Source organism: Perissodus microlepis, chromosome 17, assembly GCF_051167445.1.
Source record: "Perissodus microlepis isolate ML-2025 ecotype Zambia chromosome 17, ASM5116744v1, whole genome shotgun sequence".
Taxonomy (NCBI): domain Eukaryota; kingdom Metazoa; phylum Chordata; class Actinopteri; order Cichliformes; family Cichlidae; genus Perissodus; species Perissodus microlepis.
Genome location: NC_140477.1, coordinates 15,697,091 through 15,721,585, shown reverse-complemented (window position 1 = coordinate 15,721,585; position 24,495 = coordinate 15,697,091). Strand labels below are relative to the sequence as shown.

Sequence of the window (24,495 nt, the reverse complement as noted above, 5' to 3'; positions counted from 1 at the left end):
GCAGCCATTTTGAGACTAAATGGAAAGAATGTAACCTCACCCTTACAGACAACAAATGGACATGCAGCCTCTGCCTTAATTGTACTCGCTGTTCTGTAAGACAATGAGGAATTCATAGTGTCTGAGTCCAGGTGTTTTCACTTCAAAAACAGCTCATAAAAAACACTCGGCATGAGACGTGTGCCTGCCGCCAAGCAAACAACAGCGGGATCACTCCAAGACCACCTGGCTTAAGTAGAAAACGAGCACTATATGCCACAGGGTGGGAAAAAAGAAGAAGAAGAAGAAAAAAAAACACAACACCACAAGCTGAAGTCATCTCAAAAACATTTCACAGCAGCTAAATACTATACACAGCTTGAAAAAGTGGGGGCAGACAGAAAAGCAAGTGGCGGTCATTAATCTGTTAAAGCACCTGACAAAATCCTTTACCAGTTCTGCAGTCGAGCTTGCATTTTATTTATCATCAACCTCTCAAACGTTTTCATGATACAGTGAAGGAGATGTGGTCTAATTTTAAGGGTGCTAAATAACCATCAAAGAAAGTGCAACACTGACCTCATCAAAACACTTAGAAAAAGCAGGCTGGTAAAAATAGCAGCCTCTGGTTTGAGATCAGCGTCTCATTTTCCTACATTGTTATAGAGCAGTGCTGCCAGCTTTCAGCAATGCAATAATTACAACTGGCTAAAAACTTATGTGTGACATAAGACATTTTGTTTGACACGAAATGCACTTTTGGGCAAGGTCACAGCAGCAATCCTCAAACATGGCAGCAGGTTTACTCTGCTGAGGAATTCGATCCAGCTGAGTTACGACCCCAGGTGAACCAGTTGCAACCTGCAGCGATGCTCAACGAAAGCACTTCAGCAAAGTCTCTCTGTTTCAGGTCCTATGGCAGGGAGGTCTCTGGCATCTCATCCCAGCAGTGTCAGAGCCGCACACACATACAAAAAAAATAAATAAATCATCTGCCCTACAGTTCTTAAAGGGCAAACCGTTTCATGCAAACTCAGTGAGGTAATGCCTTATTAGATTTTCATTTAGGTTACAATGTTGGTCTTTAACGATCATGAAAACAAGATAACCAGGATAAAACGGTTACTTTTTAGCCTTCATTTTTACTACAAAGCTCTCATTTTGTCTTGTGTTTTAAAGAAAGCACACCTCTTCTCTTTACAACGAGATGCTTCGCCACTGTACTGAAAGTCCAAATGGAAAGATCGTCAAGAAGATCAATCCATCCGTGGTCAAGAAAATCCATGTGGAAATAAAAGTCATAAAAGCTTTCCATACATGAACCTGTGGAAGGATCATTAACAGTTGCTGGCAGCTGCTTTTCATCTCCTAGAGTCGCCGGTTGTCTTTGCAAGTGAGCTTTATGGTAAAAAGCATCAGCTAGTCTGGGCCCAACTCCCTACCTGACAACCCCCCTGCCTCCCTCCATTACCCCCTTATTTATCCCCTGCAAAAAGACAAGTCAAGTTTAACAAATGCATCAAGATTGACAACAGTTTTTGCCATACTCGAGCAACCCCACATCACCAATTACAACTAAACATATACAACAAAACATATACATATACTAAACATATACACTGACTTGATATATTTACTAACTACAAATCATGTCAATTCATGGCATTTAGTTTTAAGCCAGACATGTTATCTCAATACAGTGTACATGGAAGTAGGGCTGGGCCATATCATACCGTTCACAGTAATACCGGTATAATGTTGGGCAACAATAAGAAAATGAAATATCGCGATAGAATATGGGTAAAACGCACATGCGCAGTGCCTTTGTTTTCATATGCACATGGCGGAAAAAGCATGGCGGCGACAGAGAATGAGAAGGGCGAAAGCGGATTGTTGAATGAATCGGATGAACCAGAATTGGTTTGTAAAAATGCTGCAACTTCAGTGGTGTGGAACCGGTTTAGCTTTCGTCTATCAGATACACATCAAAGCACTATTTTTGGTAGAGCATGCTAGCGGGCCGTCGTTATTACCGTATTTTTTGGAAAATACGGCACACTTAAAATCAATCCTTTGATTTTTCTGAAAGCCGACAGTGCCCCTTATAATCCCGTGTGCCTTATGTATGAATTCTGGTTGTATTTACTGACCTCGAAACGATTTTATGTCGTACACGGCGCTGGAAAAATCTGTCAAATGCTTTAGTACGACTTTGCTAAGCTACGAACCCGCACCGCTTGATGGATTGTCTGAGCATTACGGCTATCGTAGGGAGGAGCCTCGCAGAGTGAGACGTACTGTGCTTCAACATAATATTACCGTATTGTGTGTGTATAACCTCTTTTTAAGTTTTGTGGATATTATACATGGTTATGCTGAGGATATGTCGGCCAATTTCCACTGGAAATGCCTTTTGGTTAAACTGTCAGCAAGGAATTTGCATTTGCACTCTTGAATTTTTATATAACTTTAATGCACATAAAAAACAGCTGCTTGTTTAAGTGAAAATACATTGATGTTTGTTTGTGTTTTTGCACTAATAAAGTTGTGGAGTTGTAAAGTATTTTGTCTAGTGTCAATTATATCGTCAGTTATATCGTTATCGCAAATTTTCATATGTATATCGTGATAAATATTTTTGGTCACATCGCCCTGCTCTACATGGAAGTATCATAGACGTGTCACAATCAGCAGATGACCTGGCGTGTTGCAAAGTGTTGGCGCGCAAACACCACAGGGACTTCCTGCTGATGATTATGGGGTTGGTAAAAAAGCTGAATGAAACAGCAAGGAGGGCCAGCTTGACAAGGAGAGACCTGCCAATTATACGCAAGTAAAATATGTTGCGGGACTCCAATATACAATCAGTCATCAAGTAGGCTGTCGTTACAATGGTGCTGCAGTGATTCATTCCAGACTGGAATTCAGCTTTATACTTGCAGTTCTATGTCAAAGGTTAAATTTAGATTTATCTCACGCGCGAACATGCAGTATTATGAAGCACTGGTTCCTGCTGTGTAAAGTTCAACACCTTTCATTGTAGTCAGGCACCACACTAATTCTTGTCAGCTCTTTGACTCAAAGGGTGGCCACAGTTTACTCTCACGGTCCCCGTTTTACTTTACGTAGTTAATAACTTCATGAGGAAATTATATTTCGTCGGCTTTCTAAGACTGCAATGCTGTCAGAGAAGACAATCATTTATCAAATTTACGCAAAATGGCAATCAGAGGCTAAATAAGAATATACAGTCTTTCATGTGGTCTGTACAGTTTCCAGGGCTCGCAAAATCACTAGCCCGACGTCCCGGGGCTAGCGATTTTTCCAGTCGGGCTACCAAAATCTATCTCTGCCCTGCCCGTCGGGCTATCGTAGGAAGGAAAAATATATGTCAATGCTTTTGCATTCTTTCGGAAATGTAGCTGGGTAATTATGTCATTGGCATCGGTGAGCCACTGTCAATATGTGACATATTGAAATCGCGGTTGTATTTTGCTTTCACTTTGCAATCGCGCGAACTGTGTATAGAGAGCAGCAGCACTGATTGGTGAGTGACGATAATTTGCGCACCAATTCCTCTGACTTATCAGTCGTTAGCTTACTATGCAAACATGACAAGTGAAATCTCCCGCAGCAAGCTTAAACATGTGAGAGGTTGATCGCGCAGAGAATCGCTGAGCGTTATGTGAGTGCCTGTGTAAAAGCAGCAGGATATATATTTTAGTTCTGCTGCGCCAAATAAGACAGGTCAGGGTGAAGAAGTGACAGCCAAAGAAAAGCTTACCACAAAACGGAAAAGTTATGACAAATCAGACTATAAGGCAAAAAGAAAGTGCAGCTTTATGGTTTCATGAACAAAAGAATTTCTGTGGCTGCGATATGACAAGCTATATAACCAGGGCTGCACATAAGTGGTCCGCAGGTGCGCATTCGCTGTCAAAATAAAAACGCGCACAAGATAAGAAGTTGCAACGCGTGTTTGCGTACATAAGATTTTCTGGAGGAGGACAGACATTTGTTTAGAACTCTTAAAGATGTCGAAGAAGCAAACTCCTTTAAGCAATTACTTTGGTGTTCCTCCACCTCCAAAGAAATGTCAGAAGGAGTCCGAACCACAAAAGAAGCACGTATTCTTGGAAAAGTGGTTGCAGGAGGTGAGCTGGCTTCAAACAAATGATGAACGCACAGAGATGTGGTGCGGAATGTGCCGTGAAAATCCCACTCTAGCGGACAAAAACAGTGCCTTTTTATATGGACGCAAACGCGCGTTGCAACTTCTTATCTGGTGCGCGTCTTTTATTTTGACAGCGAATGCGCACATGCGGACCACTTATGTGCACCCGTGTAAATAACATAATGTTCTGCCGGGTGTGTTGTTGGTTTTCCCTCGATTTCTGAGTCGACAAGCGCCTTTGTTACTGGGACCAGTCATTTTAAGAAAGGCCCCCATTAGAACCCATGAGAAATGCAAGAAATGCATTATTGCTCTGTCTGCAATATCTTTCCCAGAACAAACACCAATTGCAAATAACATACTAAAAATAAACCTGAAAATCAATTTAAAACAACGTACTACGTTGCAAAGAGTGAACTACCACTGGCAAAATTTAGCAGTCTTTGCAAACTTCAAAAAGCAAATGGCCTCGATCTTGGTTCCACTTGCCTCTTTCCTGTGACTTCAGTGGAAATTTCAAATTCAGGATCTGACACAGACTGATTCATGTTCTACACAGTTCGTACAAGTTCATAGAAATTTCTGTTCAATTAGAACCAAGTATTTGAGTTGATGATTGTAATTTTTATACAATGTTGTAATTTGTTTTTCAACAATTTTTTGATTAATGTTTTGTTTCCTTTACAATATTATACTTTAATGTATAATATTGTAAAGGAAACAAAACATCAATCAAAAAATTGCTCTCTTTTTTATTCGGGCTACTTAAATTTATTTTGGGCTACCAAAAACTGAAGAGTCCCTCCCCGAAGGGCTACCAGGGATTTTGAAATTTTGCGAGCCCTGGTTTCCTTGTTTGATTTTAGACCATGTTCTGAAATATTAAACAGCGATGTATAATTAGAAATTATACACAAATATAACTCTTATAGTGAGCAGCAATTAGGAATAAAGATTAGGAACAACAAGACAGTCAAACATATTCAAAAACGACAGTCTGAAGACTGTTTGGGCTGAACAAAGAACAATAAAAAACTAGACTGTCTACATTCATGTCCATGAATTATTAAATTAATGTATTCAGCATTATGTTAGAAATGCATGAGTGATTATGCAGCTCCTGTAAGTCTGCCCTTAAACCATAACAAAGAACCTCAAAGCCCCGTGTAACCTTTTACAAGAAAAGTGACCTGAAAGCAGACTTGTAAAATGGGCTGCAACTGCTGGGTATGAAGAACCTGTTTCAGCCTAAATACTGTGGCGTGTGCAAACACACACACACACACACACACACACACACACACACGTTTAAATTAAGCTAACATTCTAGAATGGGGTTTATTTATGATATTCTCATTCCCCCAGTAACTCTTTAGCTAGAACTAGTTTTGTGAATGAGTTTAAGCAAACAAGCGTCCCCTATACACATCAAAGTCCCTTTGTGCCATGTATTGTTACGTGCTACACGCAAAGTCTGCACTCACAAGATCCTGCTTCCTGTAAATCCCAAGGCCATTTGTCGTACACAACAAATTAATGAATTAAATATCAAACAGTTGGACTTTAAAGTAATTTTGATTGTTGTCTTTAATATTCAAATCACACTGAAGGCCAAGTTTTTAACCAGTCAAGAAATAATAATACACTCTAAAGCTACCTAACAGCAAATGATATCCCTAGCACTCAAAAGGACCCCAATTGTGTTGCTTTTGATGATCAGGTATATGTCAATGCATTTAAAACGCTTCACATACTGTACCAAATCTTAATACACTTCTACTTAAAATTACATGCAAAGGTTTTGCTTTGTCATCTGTGCTTATTTTCCTAACGCTTTTAGACCACATGCTATACAGCCCCTCCAAAACCCCACAATATGCTGAAGTACTCACAGCACTGTGCATTCCAGCTTATCACCAAAATATGTAATCCTAGATAGTCTTTATCTAACAGCCATCAGATCTGGAGGTTATTATGCAGGCAGATCATCTAGCTGGGCTTATTTGAGGATTACGAGCCTCTTAGTAAGTCACTAGCCTGGACCTTTACCGTGTGGACTACCAGAAAAGGGAAGATCTTTAATGCAGAAATCGACATTTAAGGTTTCTACAGGCCTGATACACAATCAGGAATTAAGTAGACCAATAATCAATATAGATTTCCCTTTAAAAAGTGCATTATTTGGGCATTTTTGTGTAACAGGTAAACTATGCATGCTTGTCAGAAATGAAGCTACTGTCTTAGATATGGAAGTTCAACAAGAGATGATGTTTATTGCACCTTTATCAATAGCAGCATAGCTCCACTAGCTCACGATAGGTGCTTGAGACTGAATGTGTTGCTCTGTGCTTGATGCAGATAAGCTTTCAGTTATGATGCGCAAAGTTATGCAGGTAGGACATCAGATCACAGAATGGGGACGGCATTTTAAAATAAATTTGAGTCGAAAACAGTCTACAGAAGAACAAGTCAACTGTGGGACCAGATATTTAGATTGCAGCCGTCCTAGACCTCTCCAAATGAGATGACGGGGTGTCCCTTCTTCCAAAAAGACAGAAGGCCTAGGTTCTATAACAGAATAACATGCTGTGTTTATCAGGAGGACAGCAATGTGTCAAAGGCATTTTTTGCCCTCCTCTCAGTGGCCAACTGCAAGCCTCAGGCACAGCTGAGAATCTCATGTTTGGGACTGCAGTGAGATCCACAGCAATTATGTAATGTGTTAAAATGACTGATGCTGCTCTGGATGAAAAGAAACGCAGCCACCTCACATTATCATCATCTTCCACTACATAGTCTGAAACTGTTCCATTACAGATCCATGGGCCTGACTATTTCAAATTGCTAAGCACCGCCAGAGAGTCTCTCTCTGTTCAGTCTGTTATGCAACTCCCACTCTGTTCATGCAAATCCACCAACACAAGTGACTAGCAACCCTCGAGTCGTCATGGAGACGAGGCAAGATAATGTTCATAGACTTTAGGGCAATAATGAGGGTGTGTAATGTCAACAGAGCATGGGCATTGTAATGCCCAGCTCTGACATGTTAAGCTGAGCTGAATCCTGTCACCTTGGTCGGCGGGTGGGGTGGGGTGGGGTGGGGGGTCAGAGACCCTGAGTGCTAAAGAAAAAGTTCAGGTGTAGGTCAGCGGGTAGATTTTGTTGTGTGAAGCGACAAGCCCCTCCACTCTAATTGCTTCAGTGGAGCTCAGTGAGCACCAGTCAGCTGGGCTTTGGCATTGTATAGGGAAAGTCAAGCCAGAGAGGGAATGACTGAAGGGGAGGGGTTTAGGTGACAGCTGAGGAATGCCTTCTCTGCTCCCTCTTTGCTATGGTTTCCAGCGGCCGTCATGTGAGGAATGCACGGGCTAGAACGACAGGACTTGGAATGCGACAGCTCTGGGACGAATTTAGCCAATGTGATCTGGAATCTCCGCTTGTCTAAGGGATCCCTAGTTCACTGGAACATCCCGTCTCTACCCTCAACCTGCTCAGTAAATCACGTCACAAATTCAAATCAGCTATCGAAACACTAATGTTTCTCTAATACCGGCTTAGACTAGAGGAGTGCCAAATATCAGTACCCGCCAAGGTCCTTGAGGTGAAACAGGACAAAAATATTGACAATGTGAGAAATTGAAGAACCAGTCTTAAATCTCTGGAATGGCTCAAAGACTCAGAAGAGTTACCCAAATAATATCAAACATGTCTGATGTTTACGATTGTGTCTTCAGGAAGAGTGAATGAATGAATGAATGAACCTCAAATGAAGTTAATGCCTATACACTTCAAGTCCCACAGCAAGTATCACTGACACTCTAGCCCTTAAGGCTAATATTATCTAGAACACTAGTATTTAGAAATACTACAGAGTTCTCACTGAAGAACAACAACCCATGCTGGTCTTGTCTCACCAACCATTTTCTCAGATTCAGTCAGGCTTCTTATTTTGTTTTGTTTTCCAGTGCAAAGCATTGCCAACACCCCAGCAAGCTGTTGCAACAAAGTCTCCATTTGTTTACATCTGCATGAGGTGGTATATCGCTTTGCCCGGCATGGTAATCGCAATAAGAGTTGCGTAAATATTTTTAAATCTTGCAAAATGTGCATATTTGAGGTTTGTGAGAAGAAAATATGTGACGTTGGTCCTTATGTTTGTGTTGCAACTGAACTTCAAAGTCCTTTGGACTGAGCCTGGCAACAGTGTGACTTTTCACCTTGATGCTCTTGCTTGTACACAGTCATAGTGACATCATTGATCATCATCATCACTGGTCAAGCATCACCTTACACACACCTTAAGAGGTCTGCAAAAAGACATTGACGTGTTTACAGGTTCATCAGCAACAGGTCATTTTTAAAGAAACACAAGGTTCATGACTCACAGAGACAACCTCTTGCCTAAATGTGAGATTATACTAGAGCTGAACTACAAAGCAAAGCTACAGACTGAGTCATACCCAAACTTAGTATCATCTACTAAAACCCAGTTAGGAGAACTTGTGTTGGCTGTGGTGGTATTTATAAACCTGCACCGGTCACCAGTGATCAAGTCCTCATGCAGCAACATGGCACATTTCATAACAAAGAGAGGTCACTCATTCACGAGGATAGCTATTATCTGGAGGGATTTTCTTTTTTGGTCTATCTAAAATGCAACAAGAAAAGCCACACAAAGACATTAAGACAAAAGAGGCGACTGACTGTTCAGCTCATCTTTAAGAAAATTAACAGCAGTTTAACCTGGGATTCGCCCTTTAATCACAAATCCCTCCATCGCCCCTCCCCAGCTCCTTGGTAAAACACCAAACCTAGAGATCACATGGCCTTTGACACACACACAGAGCAGCCCCTCGTCTCCAGAGATGGTTATGTCCGGAGAGCCGCACTTCAAATTCTTTCCTCACTCAAGTTCATCTCTGGACATCAGCCCAAAAAAAGGCAACGTTTCCACCCAATGAGTTTGCATTGAGGGGTTCATGCTAATTCCAGATTTCATTAAAGCAGACTACGAGCTTGAAGAAAGGTCAATTTACCAGCAGGATTAATTAATGCAAAAAAAAAAAAAAAAAACGTGCATGAATCACATACAGATAAAGCTGATGACCCATGCCTTAAAACCTGCTTTTAAAACTTTTAATCTGTGCAGTGGCCTAAGTCTTGGAGAACAAACACACCCTGGGAGCAAGGTGGTGCATAAAGCAGTGCTCATAATTACTAAGACCAGACATGTGGACATGAGTAATGAAGTGACATCACAGGAGATCTATGCAAGTATAAAACATTTAATGTGAATAGTTTTGTAAATCCTTACATCATGTAAACACTATCCACTCTAGTGCAAACAAGATAAACAAATGCTCGTTTCCACTAGCATTATCCTTTATTTCTTCAAATTAAAATACTGATGTCCAGGATGCAATACGTAGGGAGAGAAAAATCAAAAAAATATAAAGGGGCAACCACCATTTCCCTCTTCAGAGGATGTTAGCGTCATAGCTTCAATGTTTAATATGAAATAACCCGAAATGTAAACAGCACAAAATGCTGTCAATTAAAAAAAATAAATTAGATAAATAAAAATTCCACTATGGTACATTACAAATCAAAGAGAAACGGTCTGCTTTGATGACAGAGTTTTTCTGCTTCCCTGTGGCTCATCATGTAAAACGCATCACCCTCTTTTACTTGAATCCATAAAGTCTCTGTAAAGGGAAGAAGGAGACTTCATTTTCTGAGATCAGCAGCAGACTTTCCAGTTTGAGTGTTAATAAACATGTGGAAATTATCTGACTCTGTAATATGTTCGACAGCATGTTCTAACTTGTGAACGAAGGTCAGGTTAAGGTTGATCTTTTTAAACAAAATACTTCTACCCCTCTCCATCAGCCTATCACAGTAGTTGCACCATCACGCAAAAGGCGACAAACGACTGCAGGATGTTGCAGAGAACAGTCCTGGTGCAGAGCCGCTACTCAACAAGAAGAAAGAAGAAGCTGCACAAATCACCTTTGGAGAGAACTCGGATGTCAACACAGAGGCAACTGGTTGGCACACAATATTTCTGAGGTTTTTTGCAACTCTCTGGATCCAGAGATCCAGCGTTACAGTTTGGCTTAATGAAAAGCTGGAATGGAACAGATCCTGATCATCTCACCCCAGCAGCCTCACAAGCACTGAAAGTGAGATCAGTTTCTGATTGGACTGATGTTTGCACTGTTGACTGTTTCAAGACACTGCAAAAATCCTGAAGGGGGGGGGGGGGTAAAAGTTTATTTTCCAGTGGGAATGAAAAATTATTTATCAGAGGCAGAAACATGCAGTCAGAAAGGGGAAATCCCCCAAACCGTTCACCCTGCTTATTTCCACCAAATAGTAAAACACTTAACGACAATGTTCTTGGTACAAAATAAGCAAGATATCTTTATAAAAGTGTCACTGTAAAAGCTAACAGTATACCCATAATCACTTGATCCAATAAGCACAAACTGAAAAACGTTATTAAATCCTATCGTTTTTAAAATAAATGTACTTGTTTAATGGTAAAAGCTACCTCTGAAGCAACAGAAACAAATTCATAAATTACACGACCAGGTTCTTTGTTATTTACTTTTTAATTCTAGTCTAGCTTTTGCACACCTCACTGGACTTAACCTGGTCACAACTTTAAGTAAGCTTACTGCACCAACAAGCAGCCTACTTCCATCACTGGATCCATGGTGGTTTATAAAGCTTTTAAATCAGGCTTTAAACCCCATTTGGACTGAAACTACCTCACACCGCCTAAAACCTATCAAGATGAGGTGCCATTTTCAGTTTATCGGCTGTGGAAGTACAGATGCTAGTGAAAGTAGCTACCCCAGTTAGCGGGCAAATGACTAGCTTGGCACGGTTAACATCCCGGTGTAGCAAAAGCGCTAACGACACAGGCGTTTCCGATTAACTATACACAAAACAGCAGAAAATTATGAGGCCCATAATTTACCGCTGACGCCGTTTCTCAGGTCAGTTAATGAATGAATTAACTTCAGCTAAAGCCCCACACAGCTAACGACATTTATCTTAGCATGCTAAAGTACGTTAGCAGACACTCCGCTGGGCTAATACTGCGCTGTTACCATTCATTCTTTCCTGGCAATTAAACTAATATGCCCAATATTTATGAGGGGATGCATTTTTTAAGTCAGAGTGACAAGCAATCATTGTTTTGCAATCGTAACATTAGCCTGTATCTGAATGACGTTGTATCTAAAGCTAGTTAGCAAGGTAGCTTCTGCTTCCTCTCCAGAGAGTAGCCACAGTCGAGGAGGAGGGTTTATCAACAAAACGACTTTTACTGCTAACCAGGTAGCAGCCATCTATTGCTGGGTTCATTCTGCACGAACACCATTTATATTAAGCTCCAAACACACTAAATAGGATCCGACAATAATCAATTGACCACACAGACACTAGGAGCTTGTCTGGCTTGATTGTATTTACAACATAAAACCGAGCCAATGTTTCAACCCGAAAAATGCAGCAGTACTGCAATTAGACTGCACCTACAGACTCAGGCTAGTTTATGGAGGCATAAAGTAGAATTAGCCCTGTAAATTAGGTGTTTGACTCTGCTGCTTCTTGCCACTTATACTCAGACAAGTGTATGCATAGTTAGCGCGGGTTACCAGTTAAACAGCCTCAGGAGGAAGCCAACGGATTCATCCCTTCTCTGCGTCGAGAAGGACGAGTATGCTAGGTAGGTAAACAACGGGATGAGAATGGCTTCCATTTGACAGGTGTACCAGGGTAAGCTTTTGCTAGCAGCCAGTCGATATTTATGTCTAATGGTACCGGCTGCTGACATAAACACACACGGCAAGCTAACACAAACCTGGTGGAGGGCGGTGAGACCGTCTACATTGGCGTAGTTGATGTCAGCGCCCCGGTCAAGCATTCGGAGCACCTCCTCGGTATCGCCGCTCGAACAGGCGGCCAGAAACACGGCGCCATCATCGAACTTCACCTTCGTCTTTTTCTTTTTCAAAACAGGAGGCTCCTGGTCCGTTTCCGAGCCAAGCCATCGCTTTAACTGTTCATTCCGCTTCTGCTTGGCGTCCGCCATCTTCATCCCCCTCCTGTCTCGGGCTTCTTATCTTTCGCCGAGAGAGGATATACTTTATAGTGCCACTATCCCACAGCGCAGTGGGGCGTGGGAAGGGAGGGCTGGGGAGGAGGGGGAACTGAGACTGAGTGAGAGAGAGAGAGAGAGAGAGAGAGAGAGCGAGCGTCTGGATTCCCGTAACCTCGCGAGAACTGAAGCCCAGGAACTGCAGCATAACGTCATCATCAGCAGATTATAAGGGAGAGTGAGTGAGCGAGCGAGCAGGGTAATCCTTATAGACTGTGCACACCAAATAAGACAAGATTACTTAAAAATATTGCATAACCTTCTGCGGGTTGACAAGAAGTTTCTAAGAGAGGCTCTCTAATGTGCAGTAGCTAATATTTTTTGACCACCTTTAGGCTATTGTTTGCTGTGATATAGCTGGGAACACAGAAGTAACGTAAAACCGGCAGAAAACAGTGTTATCTGTAAGAACTACCAAATCTTCCCACCTTCTTCGTGCCATTGGTGAAGGAAAGGAAAAGGAGGTCTGAAACAGGGACGTTTCCAGGATTTTTTTCAGTGGGGTGGCACATGCACCCACATCATCTTGCTTTTGTCAATACATCATAGACATAAGACATAATCTCTCCAGTGTGTCCTGTCTTTTTTTTTAATGTTGTATTATAACTTGCAATATTATCAATTAACTTGTGATTTACAGACGTCACCCTTTCTTTTCATTTGAGGAAGCAGAAAGGATTTTATTATGCTATCTAAACAAACATACTCTTTGCAGATGTTTTCCACTTCTTGTGGGTGGTTCTTTTAAAGCATTTTGTGCTAAAGTTACTTCACAAGGCGAGCCAAAACTTTCAGGCGCACCTGTCTTCTCATACTCAGAAAAGAGCACGTATCTCATCTGAAATACCACCAGTTCTCCTTTAAATACATAATATATATTTAAATATTTAATGTCAGATGAATTTAATTAGTTTTAGTTTTTGCCACACAAGAAAGCAAAAGTTCTTGGCCACCTACACATTACACTTTCAGGAACTGCCTATCCTTGGAAACCTATGAATACCATGATTTTCTTGGTGCACATCGTTTGTGCTAACATTAATGCCACAGGAGGTATGCAACTCTGCACTATGCGCCACTGCACTTGTAACTTCACAGCTGCTATGATTCCTTAACACTTCAACTTTTCACTGATATGACTTATACTTGATCACACAAAATTCAGTAAATCTTTGCAATGACCTGTTCTTGCACAAATGTCGTAAAAGCAGTCAGAATTGCTTTATACACCTGTGGCAATGGGACTGAGCACATCTGAATTCGAAAGAGGTGTGGCCCAGTACGTGTGTCCATATAGAGTAGTTGCACAACCAGATGAATGACCTGTTTTTAGCTCCAAAACGACATACAAGGTACTTTCCAAACTGTAATCTCCACGGAGCCATGTGTTCCAACGTCAGCTAAACTACAGCTAACCAAATTATTAACTTCAGCTTGTGCTGCAATAACTTACATTGCAGCTTTATGGCATCATGGGTGTTTACTTTTTCATTACCGAACTTTCTGACTTGATTTAATTAATGGTTGCAGATGTGTATCAGCTCAGAGGGCTCAATTCACATTTTTAGGCAGGCCTGGACCCCCAAAAATCCATCAATAATGGAGAGGGCAAATGGCATTTTAGTTATCATTTTTAACATTGCCAATCGGTGACAATGTAACGACATTGCTCTGTGGCTACAAAATAACCGGACCTAATGGAGACTGTTGCATGAAAATTAAAGAATATCATAAATACATTGTATTCTAGTAGCATCACTATGAAGTTATAGCAGAGTCTTGGGTCTGTTATTTATTTTTGTCCTGTATTTGTGCTGAATTAGTGTTGATTGAGTCTTTTTATGTTGTCTTACAATCAGCGGCAACTCAAACGAACCATCAGTTTTACAAAGTCATGTTTTTTTTTTAATTTCAGGAAGTAAAATGATTTTATTGTTCTAATTAAACAGACTGTCTCGGTGGAGGTGTTTCCCCTTTCTTCTGGGTGGTTCTTTCAAAACATGTGGTGCCAAAGCCATCCCAAGGGCGTGGAAGATTTAAGGCACACTTTTCTTATCTGCAGTTATCTGCACATCATGTAAAATATCATCACTTCTGTATGTATACTGATATAGTCAGTTCATTCATTTATTACCCCTTTGTGCAACTGTGGTAATAACATTTGGCTGACACAAAATCTCTTGATAGCTGGTAATTATATACTGCTGGGAAGCCTTATCTATAATATTACAGTATAATATTAATATATTAGCAGCTTACTACTACTAATAATAATAACATAAAGAAAAAAATGTAACATACTCCCAGCAATTACCCTGCTGGAATAAGGAACTTGCCTTGGTATTATATAACTGGAACAGAGAGTAGTGTCCCAGTGGAAAGCATTTGTGCCCTTTAGCGTATAAGTGGTACAATAAAGGTGCTTTATTTTCGTAGTTTTGAAAGACATTTTGAAATTGGGAAAGTAAGGAAAAACACAGGAAAATCATGTCATTGAATCAAGGCAGCCTACAAAGGCAAATTCATGCATTTAGATGCACTCACTCACTTATATGTCCCACTATATGCTACCCTATAAATCTGCTACCTACACCGACTCAGAGTTTTTCCTGTGCTCCATCCAGCTCCCCATATGCTTCTGCACTTTATTTTTTAATGGCTCGATTTACAACATTTTCCATCTTCATATGTATTTCCCTCTGCCAAAGACCTTTACCCTGTTTTAAAAACAGTTTTAATTACTTTTTTCTTTCTGTCACACTGTGACTCTCTTCAGTTTATGTATTTTGTACAAAGATCTTTTTTTTTTAATGCTTCATTATCAACGTTGTGGTTCAAATGAACTTTTACAGATGTGGCTATTTTCATTTCAGGAAGTGGAAGGAATTTTGTCATGCTAACTAAACAAACTCTCATTTGGCGGTATTTCCCCTTTCTTCCACCCAGATTCGTGAAACGGCTTTTCCAACGGTGTAACGCGTTTAGTTTCCATGTCATAAAAAAGACATCGCTCCCCAAAGGGAAATGGAAGCCGTCTTATTACAGAGTACCTGCAATGATTTGATGGGGAACACTTGAAGTGTTAGTAGACTTAAGCACCAGGGTGGTCCAGTTCAATCTGGAGTGAAAACAGGGTGGTACATAAAGTGCATGTGATTTTTATTTTGTTTTGTTTTTTTGGCACCCTCATGTGTTATTATTGGCAGACATTCATGTGTACTCAGCAGGGGGTGCGGTGTTGCCATCAAGTTGTAGGTATGAAGCATGCAGTCGCTCTTGTTTTCTTTACAGCAAGGTTTCACTTAATGATGTTTTTTTTTTGTTTAAAGACATTAAAAATGAGAAAGATAATCTCTGTGCGTAATTAGGTGCCCCCCTCCAACTGAACTTGAAGTTGACATCCTGAATAACAATCTGTTCAAGCAAAATCATGAACCAAAACATTTATACAACTGCCACCGTGAGCCATTGTGTGGAGTGTGTACACGTAAACCCAATATTATTTCATTTCAGAAGCATTTACTGCCTAAAAGCACAGTAAACCGGACTTAGAAGACACTCAGCTCGGCTGTTACACAAATGTCATGGGAAATCTGCACGGTTCTAATGAGTCAGAGCGATATGGAACACCAACAGCGTCAGCGTCAGGAAGTTGCTGGCCACTGGCTCCAGTCTGCTGATACCAGGAGGGTTGCAGGGAAAGTGATGTGCAAGCTGCTGTTTGGCAGGGAAAGCCGACCTCACAGTGACTGACAGAACAAGGCGAGTGCTGTGGGTCACTTCCAGCTCTGAATGTAATAAGAGTCTTGTGTGTAGGTGTTTGTGTATCTGTGTGATACATCAGCGAGTTTATGAGCTCCAGACAGCACAAACAGCAAAAAAATGTGCTTACTTGGAGGTTTTGGTTCAGTTGCTTGAAAAGATTGTTTCGTAAGATTAATTTTTCCAGTCCCTGTCAACATATGAACACCAGGCTCTGAATATGTGACGGGGTGGAGTCCGCATGTTCTCCAGGTTCCCCCACAGTCAGAAACATACATGTTAGCTTAACTGGCAATTCTAAGTTGGTCATAGGTGTGGATGGCATCCTGTGTCTATGTTAGCCCTGTGATAGACTGGCAATCTGTCCAGGGTGTACCCATGACAGCTGGGCTAGGTTCCAGCTACTACTTACTACTACGACCAAAATGGATGTAGGTTTGGTTGTGCTTGTCTTACCAAACATGTTTAAATTTGTACTGAAACCAAAACAATGGAAAAGCATCAATGGATTTGAACTTCTTATAAGTGCCATGCATCTGACCGCTACAGTCTACTTTTTTTTTCTTTTTTCAATGTAATGAAATGTATTTAATGAGTGTTGTGAACTGAAAATGTGTATGAAATGTGTGAAACTGATGAAATAATAATAGGATTCCTCTTTTGTGCTGCTTTGCTAGCTCTTCGCTGTAGCCAGTGTCAGTCGTTCAGGGATGTTCTTGCCATTAGTCTCTTTTTTTTACAGTCTACTTAAAGTCTACAGTGTCAGCTACAGGGGGCCCCATGTCACGCTGAAGGCCTGGAAACTGTTCAATGTATATCCACATCCTTCACTTAACACCACTAAATGTCTTGAATGCATCCTGTTTATGTATCCTACTATACTCCCTCCCTCCCAGCAGCTGTATTTATGTCAGTAATGCCAGTGACACAGAGCGCTTATTGACTAACAGTAAAATGACTTTTGCCACAGTGTCGGCTGATCATAATTAATGGGATGTGAGAGGAGTCGTCAATCCTTTATTGAGACAAAAATCATTTGTCAGCATTACCTTTCACATGCAGATGTGACTAAGAGGGCTGTCTCATTGTATATTTGCCAGGCAAACTCTTGTCTTTCATTACTCTTCACTTTGATCTCCTATGACTGTTTGCTTCTGTTTCTGCTCCTTGAGGGGATAAAACTGTCTGGGAGTGATTCAAGTGTATTGATGCCACAAAATTACAATGGTGCACTCTCACTGTTTGTCTCTGGCCACTGAGACGTGCATGATTAAAACCCGGCGACGGACCTCAAAGTTGTGTCAGTGTAGGCGTGTTCCAAGCATCACGACACCAGCGTCAGGGCCCTCTGCATCTATGACTTATCCCTAAGAGGAAGCGCTTGTTTACCGCTTTAACTGAGTATTTCCGCTGTGAACGGTTTGTGGTTTGTGGAAACAGATGAGGTGTGCAAGTCAAGTGTCCTGGAAAGACAGCTAGAGAGGTTGACGAGGGTTGTTTACCTGAGCGTGTGCCTCTTTAGGTGTGTATGTATTTATATGTTACTGGACAGGCTGCGTTGGATGTTATCCAGCCTGATGTCAGCCATACAGTATTCTAAAGGTTCCTACAGTTCCTATAATAATTCCCATGTACACTAGAGCAACATGCTCATATAAACACACAAACACAAAGATTTATGGAGAAGATTGATTTGAGTCTTTCTCTCAGGCTGCTAAATTTACATGTACAAGTATACGCTCATGCTACATAATTGTTTGGCCTGTTTTTGCTGCTGGCTGTGAAATTAAAATTAAAATTTATGCACTGGGGTGCGTAAATGCTTGTTGACTTCTAGGCAATGTGATTATGTCATAATATCTGATACAGCTAAGGTAGTTCAACTCCTGATGGTTTAGGAAGAATTCACAACCAAAGAAATAATTGTTGCAAGATTATGTACGGATGCCTGCCTGTCTGTCTGTTTTTTATAACTGTGCAAGAATTTACATTACAATGCACCAGCTATGCTTGTGCCCCAGGCAGCAGACTTCAAGTGGACTTTGGCTGCTCCCTTATTCACAAGGGGTTGCTAGGGCAAATAGGTCTGCATGTTTTGATTTGGCAGATTTTTATACCAGATACACTTCCTGACTGATTTGTGTCTCAGTCCAAGATCAAACATTATGAAGCCACATAAGTGGATTTCAAATAAGTATAACAGGAATGACTGCTTGACCATCAGGTCTTTTGCTATCTGTGTGTCTGTAATGGAGTATATTCCAGGTTAGCCAGCACCTTGTTGGCTTAGCTTAACATAAAGACAGAAAGAAAACAAAGAAACAACCAGCAGTAGCACTGCCTCTATCAGGCCTTAGGCCTTCCTGCTTGCAAGAAAATTTTATATGTGTTATTTGTTATGTGTCCTAGTCCCTAGTTCCCACGATGTCTGATGAATTTTTTTCAATGCTAAAGCTAATCTGCTGCTAGCTGTAGCAGAAAGCTATGATACAGTTAGTAAGAAAGCACAATGCTATCTATTCCTTAAACTAAACTTATTCTTCTCTGGTGAACTTCTATTTGATATTTTGTGTTTACATTTCAGGCCAAATATTTCTTTTCTTTTTTTTCCTTTTTCTTTTTAAATATATGCTCACTTTAGTGTAAGCATCCATGATAGCATGTGAAGATACATTAGTGTGCATAGTACATCTATGAAGGCCTCATTAATACTGAAAGATTTTTGATCAGTATTCAGACTTCTTTCTCAGAAAAGGCCGCACCTAGCAAAACAATGCCTAACCACATCCTGCATGCCTTACAACAGTCAGGTGCCATAATCAGATTCTGGGTGCTAAAGTGACCCGCCCGGTGCTCTAACCTGTTACTAACTGAAAACATTTAGCACATTATGAAGTGAAAAATATGATGGAGACGGCCCAGAACTCTTACTTCAAGGAAGAAAAGGAAAACATTTTTTCTTTTAACGCTAATTACATCATTTGGTTGCCTCGGTTTCCAACGGCTTGCAAAGTGTTGCTAACAAAAGAGATGATTCCTCACAGTCCCAGATATTTTAAATGAGCTGGTGGCAGTAAATTGTTTTCTGGAAACTGAACTGTAAAAAGAAACTTGTGTCACCTGGTGTCAGTTCAGACTAGAAGTGACTGATAAATGAATAAGTTAATGAGATTAGACATGGAAAATCCTGATTTTTTATTGCACATAGAGTAACTGTAACCAGTCATATGTACCAGCATGTCAGTGCAGGTGACCTAGACAAGCAGCACTTACTGAGTGGTGTCTGGTGAAGTGCGGACATCTCAGCCCCATCTGAGAAAAGCCAGACATAATGCTCCTATGCTCGTATGTCACCCAGAGCATGTTGTTGGCGCCTGCAATACTAACACACTCATCTCCTTTCCCAACTTGTGGGAAGACAGCAGCTTTACCAAGTAGATAGAAACAGTCATGCTTTGATGTTATCCTAAGACGCCTAAAATATGATGTTGAGGAAGACTGATAGTGCTTGCTCAGCTCTTCAGATGCAATTAGTCACCGGTGGATGAAAAAGCTTGTCCTAACCTGTGGAATAAGGAGAGAGTGCCGAGCTCAGTGGACAATGAAAGGTCTGATTATATTGAAATCCAAAAATAGTTTTCTTTGAAAAGTTTTTAGGCAACGACTGGACCTGACCCAGCACCCCTGATGATCAGGTCTACACTTTACTGCACGTCAGCTATGTGTAGAACTTCACCTTCCCATCCAATGTCACAGTGGGGGCTTCAACTGTCAGAGTATTTACAGGCAGAGCAAAATGAGATCACATGCTCAGTTCAAGGCCAGTCATGTCAGACAGTGAAGTGGATGAACAGAAAGCAACTGGCAGCAAAACGAAGTGAGAGAAAAGGCAGATGAGTGAAAGGCAGGTGGGGTCACAGGGCGAGGGGGGGGGGAGGAGTGCATATTATTTCAAACCATTCTCATAAAGACAAATAATATTAGCGACTGTAACTGGCCAGTGGTCAGATGGTGTGACCTTATACTCAGCTGTGAATGCTGCTTGTTTGTGTTATACCCTTAATTAAGAGGAGCAGCCTGGTGCTGCTAGCCAAATGCACTTGATCAACTGAACATCAGCAAGCGTGGCTAATTCAATAAAAGCTGAGGTTTTGGCAGTTTGCGCCAAGTCTGGAGCATTAAGGTGTGTGTTATCAGAATAGCATAATATTCCCAGAAGTGGACATCCCTGCAAATGCCCCCCAAAGCCAGGCAATGCAAAAAGAAACTACAAAAAAATCCAAGAGCTACATATCACATTCTATAGGCCTCAGTTAGCATTCAACAGGAAAAGTTCATGACATTACAATTAGAAAAAGACTGAACAAGTTTGGCTTGTTTGGATGCATTGCCAAGAGAAAGCCTCTTCTCTCTAAAATGAAAATAGCAACACGACTTACATTTACAAAGTTGTATCTGAAAGAAACCACAAGACTTCTGGAATAATGTCATTTGAACAGACGAGACCGGAGTGCAGTGACCTGCGTGCCAAAGACCGAACACAGCACATGGACACAAACACCACATAGCAACTGGGCACCTTGTAGTCGACCATGAACTCCTCTGTGTACCATTATACACCGAGGAGTTCTAGAGTCAAATGTGGGGCCATCTGTTAGCTTGGGCAACGTTGGGATTGCAAACAGAGCAGCAAACCTCCAACAAGATGGCTGAAAATTAGGAAAACAAAACCAAAAATGTGTTGTAAGCTCAGTCAAAGTCTAGAGTCTATGAAAATTTTCTTTTTCAGATGACTCTACATTGTTTCTTGGCCTATTACACATAATATAAAGTTTTCTAGTGTATTTTTTTTCACATTTATTAAGACAGTGTGCCTTTGACACCTTATAAAAATGCATTTGTTTCAATCATTTTTATTAAATTATTGTTTAAAACCAAAATAAATATATATATATTTTTAAATTTATGATAAAAAAAAAATCACTTCCATGCATAAACATATACAGCTGGGGTGATGGATGACCTCACTCAGTCACTTCAAGGTTAATGATTTCCAATTCTGGCTCAAGATGGAAATGTACATAGTAGTTTGTTGCAGCTTCTCTATGCCGTCTTAAGAGTTTTTGCCACACAGATCCAGTGCACTGTGAGAGCCATCACCTGTAGTTTCAATGGCCTGTAATAACATCCACATGCATCCTGGACCCCAAACTGCGGTACAGGGCATGGTAGTACAGGGCTAGGGAGAGTATATGAGGTGATCTGCTCACAGACGACAGCTGAGCACTAACCCTGGACAGAAATAGGGCAGTTGCTTTCACTTAGCAGGGGCTATACAGCCAGAACATCACTTGATTGCACTCTTTTAGTCCCACACCATTATACTGGCATGATAACAATGGGTGTTTGATTGTGATAACTAGCGTAGGGTGACTACATTAGGTCAGACATGTGCAAATGAATAGTGGATTTAGTGTGTGATGAATACACATGTAATTCTGAAATGCATGTCTCTTTAAGGCCAAATGAGTAGTGGCAGCCTAATAAGACAAGGCTATTTGAGTGACCTTGTTTCCTGGAGAAAAGAGGCTAATAATAGGCCAAAATCTGGAGCTGTGGTGAAGCCTGTAATGGGTTTGTACTAAAAGCTACTTTGAATCATTCCAGCCAAGCAAACCATGGAAAAAAGAGACCATCAATTTCTCGTGTCAGAAATAAATATCATATCATGGTTCGGCAAGATGAAGATGTTTTACATCTTTATTCAGATGAATCTGGATAAAGATGTTTTACATCTTTATTCAGATGAATCTGGAGGAGGATGTAAAGAAACAAACTGCAGGGTTTAAAAAAAAGGCCAAACAACAGCTGTATTAAAGGAGTCTAAGTCTTTCATAACAACCCTCATATGCCCACACATACACTGAGCTATTATCCACTGCAGTCATTCCTCATATCTAGCCATGATGAGGTTCTTTCCTGAAGTAATTCCAAGGAAAGAGATCAGAGTCAGGCTCGACAGCGCACCAAGCTAAAGTGAGACATCAGCAGTTGAAATTAGTCACATGAAGCAGTTAAAACAGATTTCAGACTCTTTAGTGTCTGAAAAAGTCTTTAAAGTTAGGTTATATTTCTTGTGTAAGTTGCTTTAGTTGACAATAACACAGCTTTAAAAAGCTAACAGTCAGCAAACAGTTACCAAGCCCACTGACACATCTTGTAAATATGAAACACTGGCATTCATTTACATCTGTGTTTGTATCCAACTGACACTCATTTCAGCTACAGGTCTTTACAGGTCTTCAACTACCACCTTCAGAGACAAATATCTGGCTTAAGATGCTAGCATTCTTTTTTGAATGTTCAGTTATCACTGAACATCAGGGTGGCTTCAGCCTAGCTTATAGTGCGTGGCACTTATCTGTCCAGACGGCTTCTGAGAGATAGGACATAGGAAGCCGATAGGAAGGCAAAGTTAAATCAAATAACCACATGTCACAACTAAGGTGGAGAGCATCTCTGAATACACAGAACACTGAGCCTTGAAGTAAATGGATTCCGGCAGCAAAACTTGGTCCTGCTCCTGTAAGCTAAGAACAGAAAACTATGGTTATAGTTCGTATACACTTGCATAGGACAGTTGTGCATTGTTTTTCAATATTGTACATTTATTAAGATCCATATTTATATTTTAGTACTTAGTTTTTATATTTTTTTAGTATTTATTCTAGATATTTATACTGTTTTAACTATTGTTTAGTAGCCTGCTGCATCTTCCAAGACCTAAGAAGCTGTGTTTCATCCATTTCGACATGATATGATCATGCAACAGTCTAAATCTGGGACTCTCCACCATTTGACCTTAGAACTGATGAAGGTTCTCGAATGAGAGGTGAAATGTCTTCAAGCAACTTAAAGAAGTCCAGACGCTTTTCTTTTCAAGCTCCTCAGACTACGATGACCTGAATGACTGAGAACCTTCACAGACATTATACAACATAATTATAAGAATGAAGTAGGAACCAAGGCTACAAACTCCAAACAGGAAGGTTGATGAGCAGGTTTGAATCCAGGAAGAGAAATTTTTTTTTTTGCAAGTATCTTTAGACTAACGTTTCTATTTCTTTTACATATGACTTCAAGGACTTATTAGGGGTTCCTATGTTCAGTGGGAGTACTAAGTTATTTTAGGGCTTTGGTTATCCTGTTGTATAGTTCTTGATTTAGGCTGTGAAGCAACCCACCGCCCTCATTATTTCCATTCACCTCGATGAGCGGAAAAAGAGAGCTGCGTTCAGTCTTTTAAAGCCTCTGCCCTATCAGGTTTAAATATCACTTACACGCTGAGAACTAAGCTCAACCCCTGTGGACAGTCAGGGTTTGCAAGGCCAGTGAGTGCATTCTCCGAGGTCAAAGGTCACAGATCGTCTCATTTGTCACAGACAACAGGCTGTTTCAAGGGAATTAACTTTGGAAATGTCATCTAACTCGGCCAGTATAACATAAACATGGTATTCCTCTGCTCAGAACGTTTCAGCCAAAGAATAAAACTGCACTTGAGACATAATGTAAAGGCCTTTAAATCGAGACAATGGATCTAATAATTATGATTTAAAGCCCAGAAATATGTCCAGCCTGAAAATCCAGCTTTTAACTCTCCCCTGTTATACAGAAATGATGTTCACTTATGCTCCATCCACACACTTCACAAAGGAAGCCCTCAAGCAGAAGCCCAAAATAGATAAGTATTACTTGTGCTACTCAGCTGCAGTGAAGCCACCCACATATGATTATTACCCTCTATGCAGCCATTTGACAGTATTATCAGCACCAAGTTCTGCAGCATCCTGCAGGCACTAGAATAAAGCTTGCAGGAGAGAAAAATATGATAAGCATTTGTCATTTTAGCTCAGCTGCTGGTGCAATCAGTTATTGCTCATAAGAGGCAAGTTTAAAAAATACCACATGTGATCAGCAACACAGCAAAAAAGAATTTTTCATGAATGAAGCAGCGAAAGAAGAAATCAGCCATTTTTTTTGAGAACAGATTATCTAATTTTAAGTCCCCTGAGAGTTTTCCTCTACTTACCATGCAAATACAGACAGGCTTTAGTTTTTGATGCAGCGGCAGGAGCCGGATGATTGAAATGCTCTCTGTGATGTAGTTTAAATTTAGAGTGAGCTATAAATTGGGTTAAGGCAGTTTTAGTGCTAATATTCACAGTCCCAGTCTCCCATGTCCAGAGTGCAGCCAGAGGAATGTAAATTAAAGGCATTTTGAACGCTGTGTACAAGGTCCAGGATACACTGAGGACTGTGTTGATAGAAACTGTGTCATTTCAATCGTGGTGACCTTCTGTAGTGTTCGATTCTGCTGTGTTATCTGTTAGGCGTGGGCCTCATACACAAG

General features: G+C 40.7%; 1 protein-coding gene across 13 annotated transcripts in view; it reads right to left on the bottom strand.

The window, feature by feature from the left end:
- The window catches only part of ppp1r12a (protein phosphatase 1, regulatory subunit 12A), a 62,670-nt gene extending 50,295 nt beyond the window's left edge, over positions 1-12,375 (bottom strand). For 10 of the 13 annotated variants that reach the window (XR_014797466.1, XM_084911154.1, XM_084911158.1 and 7 more), the window contains exon 1: positions 12,027-12,375. Coding sequence is in view for 12 of the 13 variants with exons in the window: in XM_084911154.1 (XP_084767280.1) it covers positions 12,027-12,263 (237 nt within the window). In the remaining variant the exon portion in view is untranslated. The remainder of the gene's footprint in view (positions 1-12,026) is intronic. The other 3 variants (XM_084911155.1, XM_084911156.1, XM_084911149.1) reach the window with 1 other exon arrangement.
- Between the last annotated feature and the right edge of the window lie 12,120 nt (positions 12,376-24,495).